Source organism: Petaurus breviceps, unplaced genomic scaffold, assembly GCF_028583685.1.
Source record: "Petaurus breviceps papuanus isolate PSGF00001 unplaced genomic scaffold, PetGlider_PUasm1.0 207, whole genome shotgun sequence".
Taxonomy (NCBI): Eukaryota; Metazoa; Chordata; class Mammalia; order Diprotodontia; family Petauridae; genus Petaurus; species Petaurus breviceps.
Window position 1 is genome coordinate 262,993 of NW_027185850.1, and position 24,811 is coordinate 287,803.

General features: G+C 46.5%; 2 protein-coding genes across 2 annotated transcripts in view; one reads left to right on the plus strand and one right to left on the minus strand.

Annotated features, from left to right (window-relative positions):
• Window positions 1-24,811, minus strand: part of LOC138164769 (serine/threonine-protein kinase TNNI3K-like) — a 370,349-nt gene that overhangs the window by 59,765 nt on the left and 285,773 nt on the right. The window contains exon 21 of the mRNA XM_069092731.1: window positions 22,514-22,623. Within this exon, the coding sequence (XP_068948832.1) occupies window positions 22,514-22,623 (110 nt within the window). The remainder of the gene's footprint in view (window positions 1-22,513; window positions 22,624-24,811) is intronic.
• LRRC53 (leucine rich repeat containing 53) lies at window positions 721-15,068 on the plus strand. The gene is made up of 4 exons (XM_069092776.1): window positions 721-868; window positions 3,956-4,774; window positions 10,144-10,668; window positions 12,697-15,068. The coding sequence occupies exons 1-4, from the start codon at window positions 721-723 to the stop codon at window positions 15,066-15,068; spliced, it is 3,864 nt and encodes a 1,287-aa protein (XP_068948877.1).

Below are 24,811 nucleotides of genomic sequence, written 5' to 3' on the forward strand. Positions count from 1 at the left end.
GAATTCTTGTACACTGTCAGACAAGGTTGCTATTTGGATCAACTTTGCTTAACTCTTTTTCTTTGTTTTAAGGGGAGGATTATGTTTGCACCATAATGGGATATGATTGTGGTATAATAGACAACAGGAGGCATCAATAAAGCTTTTAAGCAAGGCTATACTCAGAAACTTAAATGTAATAGCAGTCTCTACAGAGGTACTTATGGATGTGTCTGAATTTGTAGTCTCAATTTGATAAGATGTGATGGGGAAAGAGAACTGGCAGAAACGGGGGCAAAAGGGGTGCAGGCATGGACCCAGAGGCAGGAAGATCTGGGTTTGAATCCCATCTCAGAAACGTATTGCCTCTGTGACCTTGGGAAAGTCTGTTAAGTCCTCTGGATCACTATCTCCTTGCTGGCTTAAAAAAATGCATTCTACTAGACAGCCTAATTCTATCTAATTCTTTAGGATTAGATATAATTTCTTTAATCCTAAAGAAAAGTAACTGGCTCCCCCTAAGCAGTCTCTGTCTGCCAGTTTAACCTTGGCTACGTTCTTTAAACATTCTTGTCTGCCAAAATCAAGTGAGGTTGAGGACTAGTCTCCAATGCCATTCAGGGGCAGGGTGGGGGCTTGAGGACACTAAAATGAGCATTAAAAACAGCTTTTTTTAAAGCAGAAATCAGCGGAAAGTCTAAGGAGCTGACAGTAATTAAATCACGAATAATAAATGCCAACATGAGGAAATACACGCTCTCTCCTCTTCTTTCAGGTGGCTGGCTCACCCTCTTGGCAATGACCGTTCGATTGGCAGCATCTTGCCCCCCATCCTGCTCGGCGTGCTCGCCAGATGTCACTCTCTGCCATAGGCTGACATATATACCAGGTAATGGAAGGAGCACCATCTAGTCTACTCCTGGTCCTGCTTTAACTGTACCCGCTGCTTCCCCCAGCCCCGCGATGCATCGCCCTTCCTCCTGAAGACCCGAAGCCTCACAATGATTCCGCTTTCCTATGACTGCCACCCTTAGCAAACCTATCTTGATACCTCCAGAGGTTATTTGAAATCTCTGTCACCGAAAATGAACACATCCTTGCATGCAGGAAAACCCTTAAAAGAGGAAGTCATAAAGTAGATACCTTAGCTCTTCCTTTTGCCCCAACCTTCTGCAGAGTTCCACCCTGGGACCTACTGGCCCAGCTCTCCCATCTCTGCGTCCGGCTATTCCATCCTCCCGCCTCGGAGAAATAAGGAACGGTCCACACATAGAGATGGCCATCAAAACTGATCTAGTTTTGAAAGACTGGTCTTTTTCTTTCTTTCTTTCTTTTTTCATTGGGAGAAAATGAGCTGTGGCAATCCTAACAAGATCAGTGCACTGGCTGGATTCATTACCTCCTGCTTGGAAAAGTCAACAATTTAATAAGGCACCTTATTAAGAAATTGAAAGAGAATGTGATTTACATGCTGATATTTAACCCGAGTCAAGCACTGCCATAAGCCGAGTGAGTGGAAAGTTTAGGCATCTATGTGGGTTAAAGAGGAAGCTGCAGAAAAAAGGGGGATTTTAACTCTAAAATCCTGAGCCTCTGCTGGGAAAATGGCAGCTCTGAGAGCCCTCCTGACAAGGTTAGTGGGGACTCTGTTCCGACCTGGAACAATTTAAACCCCCATTCTGTGGGAAATGGGATCCCTGATTGGTTCCTTTTTGGGGGGTGGTTAGAGCCTGGTTGATGCTGGTGAGAAGCAAAGACCACTCTCATTTCCACCATGCAGCCTCCTCTCTTACAATCCTCATTTCCAGGATGTCACACGGGGGAGCAGGAGATTTCAGGAAAACAGAGCATTGTGTGGATGGCTTCAGTCTTCCCTCCATGGCCAGCAAGAAGTAATTGGCTGGCTGGAGCCTGGTGACTTAGTGTTAGCAAATCCCTGAAGATGGAAGCAGCCCAGAGAAAACAACATTCCCCATCCAATTGTGTTCTGTAAGTGATGGAGGAATGGCATTCAAAACCAGAAATAATTTATCCACATCATCACCAAGTAAGACTCTGTGGCAGCAAGCACCCCAAGCGTCCTCAGGGTGACTGCCCATACAGGTTCTTGGATCTGCTTTGATAAAGGAAAGCAACTCAAAATGGGTTAACAAGCTTACTTTAATCAGTCAAACATGTATTGTTTACCTAGTTCAGGGGAAAGAGGTCAGCACCCCGAACTTCAGAATATACAGACAGAATTATCAAGACAGAAACAGATCAAGTAGACAGCTTTCCAAACTGTCCAACCATTACATCCAAACCCAATCAACATCTGGGTTTCAACATCTGGGTTTTTCAAAGCTGGGGGGCTCTGGACAACGGCTTCCCAGAATCCAGATCAAATCACAGAACACTTCTCAAAGTGAGCCCCCAAACAAAGCCTCACATCAGGGCTTATATAGCCTTCTCCTGGCTCAGAGAATGTAACAACCTTATTGACTCACTGGCCAATCAAGAAGTATCTACTGAACAACAAGCCTCCCACCCCAGGCTCCAGGCACTTTAGCCTAGGGGCAGGAAAGATCTTACAAATTTACATTGCCATTACAGACTCTTATTCATATGTGGCCGTGCTCAATACACACCCATCCCAGTAGTCAGTTAGAGGGAAATGAGGCACCCAATGGGAGAGCCTCGCATAGCCTGCCACCTTGGGCCTGCGGAATGGTCAGGATTCCACCAGCTGGGCCTCTTTGACTCTCCTCCTCAGACTCTGGCTCACTGCTGGGCCTGCCAGTCATGATAACTGTCATCTGCAGTTAAGATGAGGCTGGTGCAATAATGAGGCAGGACAACAGCTCCTTATCATGAAGCCTCTTGGTCTGCTAAAATGGTCAGCCTCCTGATAGCCAAGCTGTGATCCCTGGAAAATAATGACGGTGACTAGATTGAATGGCTGGAGGTTCCGAGCACCACCTGCCACATGATGGGGGATTTCACGGGAGGAAACCTCAGCCAGCCCGCTGACTCAGGAGCCTGCTGACCTGGGAGCCGGCTGACAGGTCCTCAGACCTCCCTCAGCGAGTAAAGGGAGGCAGCCATGCTGCCAGGTTTTAGCCTGAGGTGAACAACAATAATAATAGTAATCTACTTTGTTGGGGGAAAACCCATATGAACTCAGAATATGAAATAAAGCCTGCCTGCCATCAGTAAATGAGTCAGCCAGCTCAGATGCCGGCCTCCGATGAGGGAAAGACCCAAGCTAGAATGGCAGGGTGCTGTAGGGCAGGGCAGGAGCTCCGGGGGCAGTTTGTGTCCTGCCAGCCACTGGCCTGTGAGAAACCCTGCTTCTCCCTATCACAAATTGAAAAGAACATACCTCAAGAAGCAGAAAGGCTGCTGGCAACAGTTACAGAGTAAGAAGCAGGAAGAGTTGAGTTCATACAGTGCTTCTGACCCTGCTGGGTGACCCGGGTCTTTGCACCTTCCTGGTTTCTCCCACAGGAGATTTATTTCTTATGGCTGTTGTTGAAAGCGTTTTCACGCTCTGAGATTCAATTTCCTCACCTGCAAAATGGGTACAATAGCTGCATGTACCTGATGAGGCCTTTGTTTCCGAAAAAATAACGGATGACACACTCTTTGCCCACCCTGAACCACATCATAAACAGGGACATAATAAGCAGAGAGCTCGATCTGACTCCTAAATGGACAGGTGGTCTTCTGGCTCCCCAACAAACAGATTAACGAGAGATGTGGAATGTAAAAATGCACCATTCTCACAAATAGCCAGCTTTGTCCCAATTTGAGCAGAAGGGAACCCCTTCCATGACCCTCCTTGAAGTGTTCTTGCCCAGGTTCCGAGGCTGCTTGTAGGATACTGCCCAAGATCAGGGGCATGAATGCATGTGTGTTCACGTATGTGTGTGTACACATGTATACGTGTGTGCATATGCCTGTGTGTGTCTTATCTCTGGTCTCTTCCTCCACACAGAGTCTCCAGTGAGCACCAGGGCGCTGATGGTGACTGATGGCTTCATCCTCACAGTGGAGGGCACCAACCTGTCCTTGCTAAATGCGGCTGTGCTCATGTTGAGCAGAAACTGCATCACGGACATTGGAGAGGGCGCCTTCCACAGGCTGCCTGGGTTGCAGACTCTGCTGCTGGAGCATAACCAGATATCCAGCCCATCCATCACCAGCTCCACCTTCCAGGAGCTCCGGAAGCTGCAGGTGCTGGCCCTGAGCAGCAACCTCCTGGAGAGTGTCCAGGGGACCTGGTTCAGAAACACCAAGGGCCTTCTCCGGCTCCTCCTGAATGGGAACCGCATCAGGAACCTGACAGAGAACACTTTTGTGGGTGCCGACCTCGCTGCTCTCAGCTATTTGGATCTATCTAACAATTTCATCAGCTACCTCGGCGAGGGTGCCTTTCGGGCCTTGCCGAAGCTGCAGGAGGTGGATCTTTCCCGCAATGGCCTGGCCCACATCCCAGATGTATTTGCTCCTCTCACGAGGATCATCCTCCAGGGGCTAGACAGGAAAGAGTGGCGCTGCACGTGTGACCTGCACCCCCTCGCCTTCCTCTTCAGGAACTCTACTACCAACTCCTCAGCCCCCCGGAGTGGCGGTGGAGAGGACCTGACTTGCCAGAGCCCGGCGGTGGTGGAGGCCGTGGCTGCTTACGGCGTGCTCCGACGGTCCGAGGCCGACTGTGATTACAAGTCTCCCAATGTGACGCTGGTATTCAAGGACAAGACGGGCAGCCCCTCTGGGAAGGAGGTGGCCCAGGTGACCATCCTTTGCTTTGCAGGTATGTGTGATGGGAAGAAGGGGGGTGTTCTCAGCTCTCTCCCTCTAATCCAGACATGATAAGATCATGCAAGCACAGACAGACAGAAGGTCTGTAGCAGGTCAGGCAGGCCCAACCCTGCCTCAGGCACTTGCCAGGCCAGAGACCTTGGTCATCCCTTCACTTCGGTCTGTTTCAGCTTCCTTGTCTACACAAGAGAGTCTCTCAGGTGCTCTCTGGCTGGAGAGAAGGGATTCTATAATCTAGGATGTCCCATCCTCATTCAAGGATGAAGAAACTCAGGCTCAGGAAGGTTTGCTTGACACAGGGACTTTGGCCCATGTCTGCTGGCTCTTTCTAAAGCAGCATTTTGTCACCCTCAGAGCTACCTGGAGCAGAGCTTTCCTGGGATGTCTGCCTGGGCTATGGGGTGGCAGTTCATAGATCTAGAGTTGGGAAGGAACTTAGAGGCTTCTGGTCACTACGGCTGTGAAGGCGGGAGCTGGACAAGACTGGCAGCAGATATGCCAAGGGGCTGTGAGCTATACATGCAAGAGCTCTGGGGAGGAGACCCTGGGACTACCCCTGGCTGGCTCATGCTGTCCATGTCCCTTTAGCTCTCTGGCCTCATGTCCTACTCTGTAAAAGAGGGGTAATAATGTGTTCCCCCCACCCCACCTCATCAGATTATCTCAAAAGAAACAAAGAATTCATTGGGAAGTGCTTTGGAAATCTCAATGCAAAGATCCAGACAAAGGAAGCTTGTGGGATTCCCTTGTGGGAATGAATCGCAAGAAGGAGGAATGACTATTCACACCTGAACAAAAGCACTAATGCCTTTGTCCCTCACTTTAGCATAGTATCAGGAGGGTGTTTTCCTTAACACTTGGTTTACTGAGAACAGAGACAAATGGACTTCAGGTACCTGAGAATGAGTTCTGGACCAAAGGGTTCCCAGGCTGGGCAGAGAGCACAGTCATAATCAGCTCCTCCCTCACTTGGAATGATAATATCCAGCCTTTATATAGAGCTCGCTATGTGCCAGGCACTGGGCTAAGTGCTTTGATAGTGATTATCTCACATGACCTTCACAACAACCCTGGCAGGTAGGGGCTGATATTTCACATTTTACAGATGAGGAAACTGAGGCAATGGGGGTAAAGGGACTCACCCAGGACCACACAGCTCCTAAGTGACTGAACTCAGATTTGAACAGGGTCTACCTAACTCCAGTCCGGGAGCTCTATGCCGCCCTCATTGATGTTCCTGGTACACACTGTGCCTGGGCTCAAGCCCACTTGTATCACTCATTGACCTTTATTATCTTGGGCCAATCACTCCACATTTCTGGTCTGTTTCCTAGTGTATAAAATGGGGAGCTGTATTTGATGGCCTCCAGGCTCCTCCCAGCTCATAAGCCCTCTGATCCTATGATTCCATGAATGGATGGGGATGGGGAAAGAAGAGGGCCACATCAACAGCTGGTGTCTTTTTCAAAGCATCTGGTAGAGGACTTCAGCTGCTTCTCCTCTGATCTTCACAACCACTCCCAATTTCCAGATGAGGAAACTGAGTCCAGAATAATGAAGCGCCCTACTCAGAGTCTCATAGCTACTGAACATGGGAAGCAGAATTAGGACCAATACTGTTTCACCTCCCAGCCTGTCACTCCTTCCCTCCATCAAAAGAGCGCAAGTGAAAGGCAGCCCTGTTCTCCACCAGAGTTCTGGAGCTGGTGCTGAAGGTAACTTTCCGGCAATGTCACAGACCACAGAATCTGACAGATGAAGAAACCTGGGGCGTGGCATCTAGTCCAGCCTGTATCTGAAAAAGAATGCCTGAGCACGGGGCATCCAGTCTCTGACTGGGAAGGGGAACCTACTTCCGGTCACCACAAACAAGCCCACTTTCAGACAGCTCGCATTCGGAGGAGTTTCTGCCCTGCCACTAAGCCTCTTTGTAACTTCCATGACAAGATTCCTTCTGCCCTAAGAATTTGGTTCTGCACTATGGAACCATTCACCACACATCTAGCACTTTCTCTTCATGAATGCCCTTAAAATGCTTGAAAACAGCTAGCCTATGTTAGGAACCTGCCTATTATGCTTTCCACTCTCATCAACTCAAATACTCTTTTATAGGTACGGCCCTTATTTATGTATGTATTTATTCATTTATTAATCTATCTATCGGACTGTTTGTTTATAAAAAATCAGCATCCCTGACTGCTTAGCTCAAGTGGTTGAGGTTTGCAAGGACTAGTAGGCCTTGTACAGTCCAGGTTCTTCCAGTTCTAAAAGTCTAAAAGTGAGGTGTCTCCTCTACCTGACCCCACCCTCCTTTTCCATGTAAGACATCCATTGTTATGCCCTTTTAACAAGAGACAGCTGCTCTTTGAATCTATGGCTGGTTGGGACCACTCTTGCTTGAGACCTCTTTCCGTGCCTGGAGCCACGTGAAGACGGGAGATGTTATGTGTTCCCCAACTCAGTTCCCAACAAACAGAAGGTACTTGGAGTCATTGGTCAAATGGCTCTGTGAGCAGTCTCTCAAGCAGTCAATGGAATTTGACAAAAGGGGCAAAGAAAGGACAAATCATGAGTAAACGTCCACTTTGACAAACATGAATCTGTGGCTTCACTGAATGCAGCTAAAACACTAAGCTGTCTTCCATGACCTTTGCATGAACCTCTTTTGGTCCTTCACTTTTTATCTTAACTTAGTCCTCTTAGTGTCAAGAAGTGTGGTTAGTCATGTAGGGCGTGGGCTGTGGGCAGAGTATTACGTCAGCCTTCTGGCTCTGGGATCAGTTTCCGCAGGGTTGGTAAGCACATTGCCATGATGCTGTCAAAGGGAAAGGACCTTCTTTAGCTACCACACAACCCAGGAAACAGATACTCAAAGGCAGCCTTACATTACCCTTTTCATGCCGTCTGTGTCATTAGAAGTTGGCACCCAGACAATGTTTTTGAAGTTCAATCACGAGGAGAGCTTTTTGTTTTGTGGTGTTTTTTCCTTCCCTAAATGTAAGGTGTGTGAGGACATCTTTCCCCTTTTCTGTAGTAATAGTGTCCTCAACACTGACCATGCAAGCTGTTTATTACATGGCTTTTATATTTGCATAATCCTATGTAGCAAATTGCCTCCTGTTTTTTTCCAGTTGTTCTGTATGCCTGTAATGCATTCTCTGTCCACCACTGCATTTAAGCAGATGCCAATTCTTCCAGCACATCAGGAGATTTAGGCTTATTTCTCTTGGAATTATTTCTGAACATTCCAAAAGGTCCCTCCTGCACTGATGGAAATGGACACTCACACGTGGTATTCATCTATTTCAAAAGGTACAATGGCCCCCAAATAGAAGCAGGTCCTTGAATGACTGTCCCACCCTGGAAGCTCTTCCAGTCTGATCTGATCTGCCTGCTGGATGTGCCTAGCCTTTGAGAGCCCTGAGTCTCCTCCATACCACAGCTGAGGTGTTACAACAAGACATTAGGGGAGGGGCTCATCACCTATTTTGTGTTAGGGACCCCTTTGGCAGCAGTCTGGTAAAGCCTATGGACCCTTCTCAGATTCATATTCCTAAATGTGTAAAAAAAAAAAACCACACACAAGATTACAAAGGAAACGAATTATATTGAAATACAGATATCAAGATTTAAAAAAAAAAAACAAGTTTCCAGACCCCAGGCTCAGAACCTTGTTTTCACAGGTCCACACTTTAAAAATAATTTTGCTTTTTTAGTTCCCATTGGTGTAACAACATGCTTCATGCTTTAGGGCATTTTTCACTGAAACGTGTTCCAACAATATGCTTCAAAGCTGAATATTTGGGATGGTTTCTCACTAAAGTGATGTTCCAATATGTAGACCCCAACGCCATGCTCAGTCCCACAGTCAGCACTGTGGCAGACATCAGTTCATGGGCTGGACAGTGCCTAAGGCATCACCTCTAAATCCAGGTCACCTTATCCCACAATCTATCGACTCTCCCCCCATTCTACACCTGAGGTATCTAAGGAGCCTAAGATGTTCTTCCCATTCTCAGTCTGGCACTGAGGTCCTCACATTCTATGGGTCAGCTTCTCCCTAGCTGATGTGAGGGGTGGGCCGAGGGGTCTCCATACTCTCTTCCGGCCTTGGCACTGTTAGGGTCTGTGATTCAAGGTGAGTGAAGATGGTGAGACATAAAAAGCGAGGGAGGTTTTCAGCACTAGTACTAGTGACTAGCACCAGTAAAGGGCCAAAGAGAGGAATGGACTGAGGGAATCCTTGGAATGGTTAGCAGACTAGTCAGGGAGGAGAAAAGAATGGGATCCGAGGAAGGTGGTCCATCACACTGAGAAGTGAGGTCTTCGGGTGGAGGCTGAAGGCCAGCGGGATAAGGGTTTGATCATCTGGTCTCTGAAGTTCAAACTCAAAATTTGGATATTCTGTGAACTATAGGCTGGGGTAAGACTATGAAGGGCCCGGATGCCCTGCTAAGGAACTTAGTGGCCTTTGTTCCACAGATCTCCCTTGATCGGTAGGAGGCCATGGGAGATTTTAGAGCAGGGGGATTGAAAGTGGGACGAGGCATGATGGATCTTTCTCCTTTTGTGAGCATGTGTGAACAGAACTTTTGTGGTGAGTTATCTGAGAATCAATGAGACTGTGCTAAGCACGGAATATTGAAGCTGTCTGAGAGATGGGAATGGAACGTGATACCCTGTTTACAGAAGGAAAAGGGGCATTTAGAACAGAAATGGAATCTTCCTTAAGAACGATTCAGGCTCGAATAGCCCTTTAACAATTAAAGCGTTACACAGAAAGCCCTGGTCTCATGTTTCCGCCAGAGGTCACCTCTAATTACTCGGCATTGTTTATCTTTGTTACCTAAAGAATGCTCCCTGTCACCTGATATTTTTTCTCTTGAAATTGGGCGAAGACTTGCCACATCTCCACTTAACTCATTTGCCATCAGAGTGACTAGAGACTTGGGTGCTTGGACTGATGCCATGCCCAGAAGAAGCTGCACGAAAGCTTCTCAAATTGTAGCATATGGCATGAAAATAACACAAGAGGTAAATAAGACTTTCCTCTGGGAAAAAGAAAAAAGGAGCTTTTCCTTAGCTTTCTGATAGCAGGCATGGCTTCCTTTTTACCTTGACATCTGTGGGCTGGCAAGGACCTGCCTGGCCCATAATAATTTCTTGTTGTTTGAGAGATTGATTATGGTTGAATGATTCATCATTGTGTTCTCTGGGTGTTTGTTGATGCCTTGGAGCTAAGCCCATTGGACTCCCCTTAGTAATGGCGGCTGGTCCTTGTTATCTCTACATACAACATCTATTGATTTATGCATGTCTTCTCATGATGTTGACTTTTAATGGTCCCTTTATTTGTCACAGGAGCGGTTGGTCTCACTTGCCTAATTTTAGCCATTTTGAATTGGAAACTCCAACGAGGCAGAACCAGATCCACGTCACAGAATCCATGCTGCCGAGCCCTCGGCAGGGCCCTGTGTTCTCACGAGCCAAGAAACAGCTTCACGGAGGGATACTGTCACTGTCACTTAACTCAGGAAAATGAGATTCAGGTCATGTCCATTGTTGGATCTGGAAAGGAAGGTCCACTGTTACAGAAAAACTGCCATCCAGCAATGCTAGAAAGAGTCTCAGAGTCCGCAAGCCTCAAAACCTCCTTCAGGAACCTTCCACAAGGCAAGGGAGGCGGGCCAGACAATGCGTCTTTCTCACACTTCAACTGTAGACTGGTGCGGTCAGGACTTCTAGAGCATTCTGGGAATGTGGCAGTGGCTGATGAAGCCGGTCCACCGACAAGAAACTTCCAGAGAAGAGTAGGAAAGCTGAGGCATTCTGAACCAGGAAAGATCCAGACACAGACATTGCAATGGAGATCAGAAAGGACAATGGGTGAGTTAGCTATTCTTGTGTGCATGGTAGAGGTGAATGGAGAGGGAGCAGTAGATGCAGCATCATTCTTCAGGGCCTAGCAATGCTTGGGGGCCAGGGAAGAAAAGACAATGCCTACGAAATGTCCAACCCATTGCCGTGATCCTAGGAAAGATTTATGGCCATTTGAGCTTTAGCATCCTTTGATCTACAACATCAGTTTGGCAGTCTGAGACTGACCTTCCTGGCCTGTGACAAGCTAGAAGAATGGGTCTTCTAATCCTTGTGAAGCATTATGGGAAGGGAGGCAAAAGCAGACCCCTGCTCTTGCTCAGCAAAGTCACGTCAGAGTCCAAAAAAAGCTCAGAACTTAATTTATTCTTCCAGGCTGGGAGCCAAGCAAGGCTGGTCATGATAGCCATTGACCTCACATGGACGCTTCCAATGTTAGTGCAAAAATGAATGAAATTTCACGATCTGCTGTTAAAATATGGAGGTTTTTGATTTTGAGATGCTGGATCTTCTTAAAGATGGGGAGGAGGCAGCTTTGGTCAGGAAGTGGGAGTACTGAAAGACTCTGCACTTCATATATCTAGATTTAGCCTGGGGTTTCTCAGCCTGGTGTCCAGATTTCAGGGGGTCCATGTTCTTGTGTGTGGGGAAATTATATATATATATATATATATATATATATATATATATATATATATATATTCATTTTCATTATCCTTGAACTGAAATGAAGCATTGCATCAATTGTTTAAAAATATCATCCTAAGAGAGGGTCAGGAGGTTCTTCCAGTAGCCGCAGGAGCCCAGGAAACACAAGACATTTCAGAATCCCTGCTTTTGGCAGTAGGAGGGGGGATACTACACTATGGAACCTATTGTATTTCTCCAGTGATCCAGTCAATCCATATTTGTTTAGCAGCTTTGATGTTCCAAGTGTTATGCAACATGTTGGGAAGGTAAAGGCAAGAATGCACAGCTCCTGCTTACATTCCAGAAGCTTGCATTGGAATGACACAACCACCTGCTTTTCTAGCCTTGAAGGATGAAGGACAGGCAGCATCACTGGGGGGGGGGGTGGAGGAGGGAGGTGGCGGACACGCCCCCAGGTCCAGCTTGGAAATTGTGATTTCCATGAATCATTCAAGCTCTATGGGCCTCAGGGTCACAATGTGTGACAGCCACATTTCATATATGCCAACATTTGTTTTTTAATGAGAGTATTGTCTTATTCAAAGCTAAAATTTTCTCAACTGACCCTCTCCGCATGGTTTTTCCTACATTGTGGGGAATCCAATGACACTTTGGTGCTTAAGTAAGGAAGGGATTAATCCAGACCAGGATTCATAAAATGCAACTTTGGTGCTCAAAGAGGCCTTCAGATTCGGACTGGACAACACCCTCATATTCCAGAGAAGAAATGGAGTCCAAAGAGGGAAAGTGACTTGTCCTTAGTGGTAATTAATACAGTCAGGATTTGGAAACAGATTCTAAGGCTTGGACTTGGACAAATTCAGTGCTTTTAGCCATAAAAGAAGGCAAGGATTAAAGTGGGGTAGGGTGGGGTGGGGTGGGGTGAGGAATTCATTTGTTAGGCTGATCCAAAACCATCAGGCCAATGTGTGTCTTATACTTTATATTTAAAATGAGATAATATGTGCGTAACACTATACTTGGCAAAATTTAAAGGGCTATATAATTTCCAGCTAATATTATTATATTTTTGAAGTGCAAAGATGTTTCTAAGTCTCAGTTAATGATATTCAAATAAGTGGGACAAGAGATTGAAAGATGGTCCCTAGCCCAGTACCTTTCTTGGTTAATCCATCCAGTGATGGGCAAATGCCATCATCAAGGCCTGCAACAGTTCCCAAATTCCTTCCTGTCTATTTGGTTGAGAATTAGCAGCAATGTTCCCTAGAATCTGCCAGCAGCAAGGCATCTTCCTCAGTGTTGTTTCCATAGGATGTCTAAGCATCTGTTCAGCTGGTATAAGAGAGCTCTGCCATGTGCTGAATGCCTGTGTTTATCGTTGAGCAGATATCGGCAGGGACACATTGAATGGAAGAGGATCAGCGCCCACCTCAGCCTTGGCTCCAGAGACCCTCGACACCCGCTTAACAGAGGAGCTGTGGCAGCCTCCAACAGAAACAAGACAGGACAGCTTTCAAACTCACCAACACAGACACTTAATCACGGGCTCATCGATCAAGCCTCACCGGCCTAGCAGACAAAGCAGCTCACTCAGTCCTCACTCCCACTACCCTCGTCCTCATGGACCACAAGGGGAGAGCAATCTGCCCCAAGAGGATTCCTTTATCTGCAAATATGTCCCTTGTGATCAACTGCAATGTCGTACCAGTGAAAGGAGAGCAAATTATAGGGAACGGCTAAAGTCCCATAGAAACCAAATCCAAGGGAACAGCACAATCAAAGGCCTTCTGTCAAGCAGGGACAACATGGGGCTGCCAACCCGAGTCCAGAAACCGCACGTCCGAAAAAGAGTTAGCTTCCACATTCCAGACTTGGACGAGGAAGATGGGTTGGCTCTGCTCCTGACTGACTCAACTGAGGCAGGAGCTCTTTGGACACCACAGCAAAATCCATGGGACCGAGTGGCCGTCTGCCATAGTGAGAAGCCAAGCAAGATGCAGGAAAAGACCAAAGGAGGCAAATGCTCTTCTGACGCACAAATCCCAGAAAAAGAACAAACCAAAGCCTCTTACCCAAAGACAAAAGTGAAAGGACAAAATCTAAACATTAAATTAAATTTACACCCCTTTAGGAAATTAAGAATCCACCCAGAAAAGCAACCTGACAGGGAGAAGTGTCCTCCCAAGTCCTCAAGGCGAGTCAAGAAGATAGTTCAGCAGAAATTGTCCAAAGTTTCTGAGGAACAGGCAGATTGGAAGGAAAGTCCAAGAAGCCTTGTTGGGCTCAGGGGTGGCCTTGAGCAGACTGAGAGCAGTGAAAATGGTAGAACTGTCCCCCAAACACTGACTCCCAATGCTGCTGACACACAGGTTTCAGGTGGAAGCCAAAGGCTTCGAAGAGTAGCTCCAGCGATGTCTGGAGTCAGCAGGAGCCCCAGGGAACATGCCCCTCACAGCGCTGATCAAGCTCCTGGGCAAGGCCATGCTGAGGCTGCTGCATCCCCCACATCTCCAGGCATTCCAGCAGGTTCTCCCCCTCAGTCATCACCAAAGCAGAGGATGGAAAGTGCTGTTGTTCCATCATCTTTAGTGCTCAGCTCTGCATTAGGTGCTGGACAAGGTCCACCAACTGAGGATGTCAAGCCTCAGCATTTCCAGGCTGACCAAGTGACACAAGAGACCACTGAGGCTGGGGAGGGCCATACATCACAACATATTTTGGGACAGAAAGAGAAAGATGATTCTGTCACTTCAAGGAATGAAACACAACCAGTGTGTGATGTCAAGTCAGACACCAATCCAAAGGATTTGAACCCAGAGGAAACACTGCCTTGCAAGCTACAGCATTCCCATTACGCACAGCTGGAAACTGAAGAGGATGTTGGAAAGTGGAACACCAAAGTGTCATCCCAAGTAACTAAATGCCATATTACAAATGGGGGGCCCAAATGCCTAAACAAGAATGATTCCAGAGCAGAGTTTCATGACTCTTCCCTCACTCCCCAGACCCAATCCAATAGTGACATAACATTTGTAGAAACCAATTTCATTCCACACCAAAATAGACTCGAGTTTTCCAATGATATCAACACTCCTCTTATTGGCACTCAAACCAATTGGCACCCAGCCAGTAGGAGTAGAAAAGGAACTGGCAGTGCAAATGGATTGTCTAGATATGGTGGCAGTGAAGCACCTAGGGAAAAGATGGGAGTGGGAGAAGACGAAGAAACAGTCTGCAGTAGCAATGCCAATCATGGGGCGGTTATTCAAGACAAGGAAATGGCCCTCGCTGGCATACCAAAAGAGACCTGGGAAAGTCAGAAAAACGGAAAAAGTGAACTGCAGGCATTACTGGGATCAAGTCTGGTCATGCAGAATGGTGCCAGCCGCCACAGGTCTCTTGAAGTCAAAGCCAGGCTGCTGCCTAATGAAACTGGTCCCCAACTTTGTACTCACATGATGCGAAAGCATGTACAAAACGCTCAAGACATCGGACCGGAGGAAGACGATGATGAACGAGGAGAAGATATAAAGCCCCCTGAGAAGCATGGAGATGCTTCTTTTTTACCAGAGGTAAAAGACAGTCATTTTGAGGCAGAAAATGAGGTTCCTCGAATTCCTTGCCGGGTAAATGATGCTGAAAACTCTGCTGCAGACCCTCCACAGGGTCCACCATCTGCTGAATATGCTAATCCATCACCTTTAGCAGCAGAACAAAGTGAGCCAAATAACTCCAATAATAATGGCTTTCTCCCTTAGTTTTCTTCAGAAAGCATAAACACACATGCCTAACCTTTTATAAGCATTTCAAATGCTAAAAGCCTCACTCAAGCCTTTGTGTCAAGGAAGCAAACATCCATGGCTGAATGCAAGGCAGAAACCAAAGACCAAACCACCGAGATCCATTGGAAGCAATTAATTATCATCCCCTGGGGAAGCAGAAAGATCACCAAGTGGAGAGGAGTCTGGCAGTCAGCTTTTCCCCTGGAAAAGCGACCAAATCATAACAATGGAGACATTAAAATAGGATAGAACACCACTGAGCTGATTTGTAGTTGATGTTTATTTTATGAGGGTTATTATCCACATCTCAATTAATATACAGTGCAACCCTGTTTTCTGTGCTGCTGATGGCGTCCTTTCACTTCTGCGTGCTGCATTTTCCCTGAGTTTAGGAAGGAGATGAAGGCAGCTTCATGTGCACTTAAAATGTTTTACTCATTTATAACTCCTGTCCTGACATTTTCCTAGATCTTAAATATAGTTAATGTGTTAGATGGAGTTGGTAGGGGGTGGGGGGGTGTGGAGGGAGGAGGAGACAACTTCTAACTCAGTTATTTCTCTGGGAGAATAAATACAGGCCTTTCCTATTCCCTGCAGCGGTGAGACTTTCCCATAAAATCTGTAATATTACTTATGGTCACTAGGTGGAGATCTTGGACTCAATCAAATGGCCTAAAGAATTCAAGTTTTCAGATTAACACAAGGCATCTTGTCCAAAATAAATAAATAAATAAAAAGCAATAACAAAAACTTGTGAGGATTTTTGGTTTCTGACTGTTTTTAACTTCAGGCTTTTTTTTTTTTTGGAGGGGGAAGCAAGACAAATAAATAATGCAATGATGCCATCGGTTGTGTGAGTACCTTGGTTCTCTGCTAACCTTGGGTCTAAGGGATGCTGTGGAAGGCATCAGCCATGTTTTGGGAGATGTTGCTGAATGGTGCACCAAAGGAAAAACACCTCTCGTTCAGAGCAGATGTAAATTAAAGGGGGGTTGGTTGTATTAAAATAACTAAATGTTGATGGTTGTATGGATGAAATGCTGACAATGGACCTCAAGGTCCACTGGACCCTGTTGGAATAGCTCACTTTCCAAACTATGCAGGAGGGTCAGGTTTCCAGACTGGGGAAGATGAAGCCTATTTAGAGGAGAGGGAGTGGGACAGGAAGAGAGAGGGAGAGTTAGCTCATTATTTGAAAAAGCAGGGTGGCTGTACTCGGTCAGGTAAAGAGAATTATAGCACATCCCTTTATGACCACCTCTTCCTGCTGGCCTTCTCCTTTAGCCACCCTAATACTGAATGTGCCCTTTCCTCCTCCCAATGTTCTTATCTCACTTTGTCCTTTCTTCTTCATCTCCTCTTGTCGCCATGCCCTTTGCTTACCAGCCTGCTCTGCTGAGCAACCCTGAGGGTGAAATGGGCTTCATTCCATTTCTGTCCTCTGGGAGTTGACTCAATGGCCCTTGCTTGTTTGGGGAGTTCTAGACCATGGAGAATGCAGCTCACCTTTTAAAATCTTTTTTTCCTGTCCTCTTTTTCTGCCCTTCCAAAAACCCTTTTACCAGATTCTTCTCTTCTCCTCACCAATGGGAAATCCAAGGAAGTCACATTAGGCACATGCCTGTCTGTGCCTGGTATTCTCAGAGGGAGCAGCCTGGGTACAAGGAGCCTTCTCTGACTCTCCTTTCTCCACGTCCTGACAAACTTCAAGGTCCCCTTTTTTCCAGAAGCCTTTCCCCCTGGGCCATCACCCTCTCCTCTCCCCCAAAGTCTTCCCTCTGTGATTACCTTCTGTTTACACTGTAGATCGTGTATGGACACAGGTATCCGGGTGCTCTCTCCTGACTGGAGGAGATCTCCAAGAGCAGGCTCCACAATTTTTTTTTACTTTTTGTGCTTCTAGTGCTTAGCACAGTCTCTTTGTCTCATCAATTGTTTAGTCGATGAATCATGTCTGACTCTCTGTTATGCCATTTTCAGTCTTCTTGGCAATGACACTGGAGCCGTTTGCTATTTCCTTCTCCTGCTCTTCCTCAGATGAAGAAACTGAAGCAAACAGGGGTAAGTGACTTGCACAGGGTCACAAAGCAAGTTTCTGAGGTCAGATTTGAGCTCAGGTCTTCTTGCCTCCAGGGCCAGCTCTCTATCTCCTGGGTGACCTGTCCATTGTCCCTAACTAAATCCTTGATAAACACTTATTGACTTCACTGAATTCTCTATAATCTAGTCTGTCTCACAACGAATTATCAAATTCCATGGCTTACAGTCACATAAAATTATGGGAAGAATATCTGTGTTAAAAAGGCTAACCTTTGTTTCAGTGTTTTTAATGATCTCTAAGCTTCTCACTGAAGCGAACATCCAGTTTTTTACAGGCATCACTGAGGTCTTATGTAAGGCAGATTTAGGAAGGAAAAAAATGTTTGGATTATATATGGACAAATACAATGGGGTATACCCTAGGTGCTCAATAAATGCATATCAACTGATTCATTGACATGCTTGGTGATAGGTGGAATCATTGAAAGTTCTAGGTAAAGAAACAGATATTTGAACCCTCATTGGGCTATGGTGCACAAGAAACCTAAAGCCACCTTGGAATGTAGTAACCAATCTACCAACCAACAAGCACTTATTCAGGGTCTACTATGTGCCAGGCTTGAGGCTAGGTCTGGAGATACCAATACAAACAGTGAAACTATCCCAATAACATTGCATTCTAGTGAATGAGGTCAGCAAACATACACATATCATAAAGTTAATAAACCCAAATACATATGAAGGAGTTAACTACAAGGTAGCTCGGAAGGGAGAATTCTAGGAGTTGGGGCAATCAGGAAAGGCTTTGTGAAGAAGACAGAACTTGAACTGCAACTTTGGGACTCAAGGAGGGTGCCTTCCAAGTACTAGGAATGGCCAATGCAAAGGCACAGAGGTGAGAGATGGAGAGCCATTTGGGAGGAAGAGAGGGAAGGTCAGTGTGACTATACTTCATAGTATGGGAGGAAAGTAGGATATTGAATGACACTGGGAGAATAGGGTAGGCTGAAGAGCTAACCAGGGATGCTGATATATGATCCTCAAGGGAAAAGGAAGCCTTTGGGGTAGGATTAAGAGAGCGACACCATCCTGGCATCACAGAGGGTGACAGACCTCCTGAAGTCTGCCCTGGTCAGCCCACAACTGGAGGTTTGTGTTCTCATCTGGGCAGTAGAGTTTAGGAAGGATACTGATAAGTTAGAGTGTAGAGCGTCCAGAGGGAGACAAGCAGATGCCCACAGAGCCTCACTTTCAGGCTGTGTGAAGACTGGAGGAGTGGGACATGTTTAGTCCAGAGAAGAGAAGGCTTAGGAAGACCCCACAGCATGTTCCAGTATCTGAGAAGCTGTGATGAAGAATCATGTGTGTCCCATGTGGTTCCTGGGGACAGAGTGAGGAGCGGCGGGCAGAAACTGTGGAGCAGCAGACTTAGGCGGGACATCAGAAAACCTTCCAACAGTGTCAGCAGGCCTCGTGTGCTGAGCAGTCAGGCTGTCCTCCTAGGTGGCCGCATCGCAGGGACACTCTGGCAGAGTCCTTCCCAGCATGCACTGGCCTCCATGGGCGCTGAGCAGTCAGGCTGTCCTCCTAGGTGGCCGCATCGCAGGGACACTCTGGTAGAGTCCTTCCCAGCATGCACTGGCCTCCATGGGTGCTGAGCCCCTCCTGATTCTGGGGCTGTGCATGCCCCATGGTGGATTGACCCTGGGAATTTTCCTCCTGCAAAGCTCTGGAGCCTCACAAACACAGGCTGATTGTGGCTGGATCAGCAGGCTCATGGAGCCATGGTAGACCTCCATGGACAGCTGCAAATAGCTTCCTGCCTCTGACCCTCACACAGCAGCTTTTGCTCACTGAAGAGTGATTCCACATTAACGCTCCATTCATGCACAGTAGGGCTTAGTTGAGAGAAGACTTGAGTTGTGATCAAGAAAATTTGATCAAGAAAATCCCACGTACCCTGTGTGACTTTGGTCAAGTCACTTGATCTCACTCAGCCTCAGTCTTCTTATCTTTTCAACAGGACAATCATACCCCTGCGGTTCACTTTAAAGGGTTTTTGTAAAGATTACCTGAGATAATGTTTCAAAGTGCTTTGCAAACTTTAAAGTCTTCTCTAAATATCAGATGCCATTCAGGAAGATCCTCTAGAGGTAGTAGGGAGCTCTTCCCCTGTTTGTGAGGAGAAGCATTTTCCAGACTGGGCATAGGTTAGAGCATTTTGTGCTTCTGGGGCTGTGTCAATGCCTGGGGTCCCACCATTCCCACACCATCAGAACTGCCTTTGTAGATGTCTCACACAAAGAGCATGTCATTGGAAGATTCCTGCTCTAACAAAGACCATCTGTTTATCCTTGCACATCAGTCTGCTTCTCTGGGCTTAGGTTTCCTTACCTGTAAAATGAGGAAATTAGACAAGGAAATCTCTGAATCCCCTCCTGATTTCCTTTTTTTCTCAAGGACTTTTGTGCCTTCTTCATGAATTCTCATGAAAAGCTGGGCAATAAGAAATAAGCGATCTGAAGCTTTTTCTCCTCTTTTCCTTTTCATGTTAACTGTCAAAAGCAATCATCCTCCATTGTCACAAGGCAATGCCAGCTTAGGGCTAGAATGCTTCTATTGGGAGAGAAGGGAGGCTCCCCTCAATGCCTTTGGCGAGGGGCCTGGTTTATCCCCTTTCCATAGCGTGGTTTTTGAGGGTTTGTAGCTAATAAAGCCCAAGCCACTGATGATTACAGCTTGTGCTTCTTGGCAAGGTCTGAGCAGGCACTGTTACACTTTGGAAAAGGGAGTTTTCTCACTGGGAGTTCCCTTGACCAGTGAAATACGTGGGCCGGCTTTTTTTTTTTTTTTTAATAATTCTCCATGAGTGATCTCAGGGCAAACTGGGCTCAGAGTAAGGAAGACCTTGGTTCAAGCCCTGACCTTTGACACATGCCAGCCAAATCCATTCAGTGCATGGGGCCCCACATAATCCTCGAAGATGAGGAGCTGCTGGTCTGCATTACCCCTCAGATGTGCCCCATACCACCAGAGCCATAGGTCTCTCCTCCAAACACCTACAGTGCCTGGCACATAGTGGGACCTTTATAAAAGTGTTTTGAATGACCAGCAGCCATAGCAATCTTTCTTTCACCACTTAGTGAGTACAGAGTAGGGGAGACTTCGGGAAATTCTGGGAAGGATGGAAATATGGATCATGAAGGAATCCTTCAATTAGAATTTGTTAAATTCCCTCTCTGGGCTCAGTTGTGGGTGTTCAAAGGCAAAAATGAAATAGTCCCTGCCTTTAGGAAGCCTATACATGCAAGGAGAACCAGAGGCTTGAGCAGGAATAGCTTCAAACACACTATGACTTTTGGGACATCCGGTATTCCATCTGGGCAGGGGCCACGTCCACATGCAAGGCGACATGGAAAGCATCAACACCAAATAAACAGGCGATGGCATGGACAGGGGAAGTGGCTCATCACTGGGGATCAGGACAGGCCTCTTGTCAAAGGCAGGGCTTGAGCTGCTCTGTGAGCCGAGCTGATGCAGAGATAAGAGTGCTGGGGCTATTTATCTGAAGAACCAAAGACTTCCCAGTCTGCAGGGATGAGGGCTTACCATATCAGCTCTCAGGCCAGAAAGAATGGAAATGAGTGGACCCAAAGCCGATGAGCCGAGATGAGAGATAACCTTTCCTGACGGGGAGGATGGCTAGACACTCGCATGTGTAACCGGGGGAAGCTAGGAATCTTGCCTTTGGGGTCAGTCTTTGAGAGGAGAAGAGAAAAGCATCTGTCTGCAGCAGTGAAAGTAAATCTTTGCCCTGACAAAGAGGCTGGACTCACCAGATGACCTCAAAGGGCTGGTTTTAGTCCTTGCTTTGGGAACCTCTCGCTACTTTCTGCTCCATTTTTCTGTTTATTTCTTCTATTCCTATAACTTGTGGTTTTTTTAATTCAGTTGATATGATTTCTCTTCCCTTCCCACTGTCTTGCTCCCCTCCTTTTCCTCCTAATGCTCCATTAATTTCTTTTTGAAATGAAGTCACAGTGATGTGCACACCTGGAGGGTTGTCCTCAGGTCTGGGTAGCACAGCTACCACAGTGGTTAGCTATAGAGCATCCAGGGAAGGGCTGCCAGAAAGAGGGGGGGCACTTTACAGTCCTGCCATGTGAGCAGTGGTGGAAGGATGAACAGCTGACTTCAGGGAATGGAAAGCTTAGCCTTCTATACTTGAAGGGAGCATTAAGAGGAAGGGGGATTCGGTTTCTTCTGCCTGGCTCCAAAGGCAGAGCTCTAGGAAGAAGGTGCAAAAAGAAAATCTTAGGCTGGGGATAAGGAGGGGGAAGACCGACCACTTCCCAATCCCAAGTGAAATGGGCAACCTGGTCAGGAGGGGGTGAACTAGAGGATGAACTTGCCCCAGCTGGAAGTCCTCCACTTTGTCTGGGACACCAAAGAGGCTGAAGAAAGGAGCGTCTGTGGGATCCTTGTGGGGTCAGATGCCCTCTGAGCACCCCCCCCGGCTCTGAAGTCTTGGTGTCTATGTGATGGCTTTTACTGAGCAATCCTGATGACTTTGGGGGCCCCACTTTCACTCAGACATGATTCTGGGGGAATAGCACTGTCATGTTGGGTGACGGGAGTGACCGAGGCTCCACTGAGCCCACAGCACGTCTGAGCCCAGGAGGTGCAGAGGGTCTTCACAAATATGTAGATACATCTATGGAGACTTACACATATCCACACATATTATACATGTGTGTATGTATATGTGTGTATACATGCACAGATATGACATGTACAGGGACAAGTTATAACACGAATATAATCCCCCTGAGGAAATTTGGCTTTGCGCCTGCACCACCAGGGCCCAGCCTCCCAAATGACAGGAGCTTATTAAATACTCATTGATCAATTGTCCAGACGCACCAGCCTTGAACTGAATGTCTCTCAATGAAAATGAAGTTATGTGAAGTTTCACCACATTCAGCACCAGCATGGTCAGTACCCCAGAGGCATAACTGAGGTGAAGTTCTAGGTGGCTTCTCATCCTTAGGATGCTAGGACCATTGGTTAAGCTTGAAAGGACATAGAATGTTATTCAATCCAATCTTCTCGTTTTATAGACGAGAAAAGCAGGGGCCAGAGAGGTCCAATATCCTGCCCAGAGTCATGCAAATTCTGGTTAATTTTGAGAAACATTTCAACATCAAAGGAAAAATATGGAATAGACACACAGAATTCAATATCTCTAAAGCAATTAGAGGGTGAAGAGCAGAAGGCAAATCACTCTTAAAATAGGTACTTAAAGTAGACTTTGTGGCTCAATTTGAAACAGATTTTTGACCATGACGCATTTTATACACGACCAAAAAAAAATTACTCACTTCAGGACACGCGTTCCAGCCTCTCATTAACAAGGACGAGATGGGTTTGGGAATGGAGTAGCCTATGGGAGGTCGGATGTGATGGTACGCCATGTCGGCAGCAGCTGCAGCTGAAAACAAAGCACTCTCATCAACTTCAGGGAGTAAAACCATTTAATTTAAGAGGAAAATACAAATAGATAAAAACAATCATTAGACATTGATCTGTACAATGCAGGCTGTGGTTCCAAGATGCAGCTGCCATCTTGAAGGCTCAGAGCAGAGGGATAGGTGTCCCGGAGATGTGCCCTTCATGATTCACTCAGGCCTCCCAGCAGCACTGGGTGGCGGGCCCTGCTCTCGGCTGGAAGACCAGGCAGTTCCACCATGGGTGTTAGCTCAGCCCACACAAATAGTATGTAAAATGGTGACTCAGTTCAAAGAATCAGAGGCTCAGAGACTGCCCTGCCTGCCATGCCTGAGACAGAAGCATCCTTGACAAGTGATCGTGGAAGGAGATAGACCCAGGGAGGGGAAGGCGTCATCATGGGCATTCTCACGTTGGGCTGGTCGTTACCAAGAGAAGAGCTATGACACTTTCTTTCTTTTTTGGCGTTACAATGTTGCTGATATTGTATCGCTCATTCTCCTAGTGATTTGCTCCTTCCGCTCAGTATCAGCTTGTGCAAATCTTCCCTGGCTTCTCTGAAACCACCCCTTTCATTCTTTCTCAGGCATTGGTATGCCAGCTTATCCAACCATTCTCTGCCAATGAGGGAACCCTTTGTCTTCTCTGCTACAACCAAAAGAGATGTCTAAATGGTTGGCCATGTGGGTCCCTTGCTTTCCCTTGGCTGTCTTTGGTGTACAAGCCTAGTAGCACTATGAAAGGGTGTGAACAATGTGGTGACTTCAGGGGCCAGGCTCCCAATGAGTTTTAGAATGGATGGACCACTTCCCAGCTCCATGGGGGTCTGCTTTTCTGCAGCCTTTCTTATTCTTTTCTTTTCCTTCCTTCCTTCCTTCCTTCCTTCCTTCCTTCCTTCCTTCCTTCCTTCCTTCCTTCCTTCCTTCCTTCCTTCCTTCCTTCCTTCCTTCCTTATTTCCCTCCCTCCCTTTTCTTTCTTTCTTTTTTTCCCCATTTTTGTCAAACTGACATGTATGAAGTAAGACCTCAGAGTCCTTTCAGTGTGCATTCCTCTAATTCTTAGCAATTTGGAAATTATTTTTCTTCACCCATCTATTATTAGTTTGTGTTTCTTCCTCTGAGAATTGCCTCTTTATATTCTTTGGCCATTGGTCTCTTGGGGAATCACTCTTTCCTTTAGGTCATGAATATGACTATAAATCAGTTTCTTATATTGGGGGTGTCCCATAAACCTTAGTTTTAAGTGAATACAGCTTAAAGCTATTTTAAACCATTTTAAAACCATTACAGCTATTAAACATGTACTAAGATTTCTAGGACATGCTGTATGTCAAATATCGAAGCTTTATCGAAAAATTCGCTCCAAATATATTTTCCCACTTAACTGCTTTTTTTCCTTTTGAATTCAATTTCACCAATTTTGTCTGTACAAAAGTTTTTCAAACTTACGTGATCAATGTTTAAATTCTGTGTTTGGGGCACCACAGTGCACAGAGCACTGGGCCTGGAGTCAGGAAGACCTGAGTTCAAATTCAACCTCGGATGCTTACTAGCCATGTGACCTTGGGTAAGTCACTTCACATTTGCTGCCTCAGCTTGATCATCTATATAATGGGTGCAGTAATTGAACCTTCCTTGCAGCATTATTGTAAGGGTCAAATGTGATATGATTTGTTCAGTACTTGGCACACAGCAGGTGCCAAGTGTCAGCTTTTATAATGTCAGGAAGATCTTTAGCATGCCGGGGAGATGCTTTATGGCAGAGTCATAGGGCATGCAGTGGAGGGCTGTGATCTGCACTGGGAGACCCTCACTGATGAGGCCAGAAAGTCACTGATGTACTGAACATTCAATGTACAGCGGAGGTTGTCCTTAGCTAGACTATTCAAAGAAAAGCACAGGATCTGGGGCACCTGGGTGATGCAGTGGGTAGAGTGCCAGCCCTGTAGTCAGCAGGACTTGAGTTCAAATCCCACATCAAACACTTATGAGCTGTGTGACCCTGAGCAAGTCACTGAACCCCCTGTGCCTCAGTTTACTTATCTGGAAAATGAGCTGGAGAAGGAAATGGCAAATCATCCTAATGTATTTGCCAAGAAAAGCACAGATGGGGGTCATAGGAGTTGGACACAACTGAAACAACTCAACAACAACAACAATTCTCAACACCT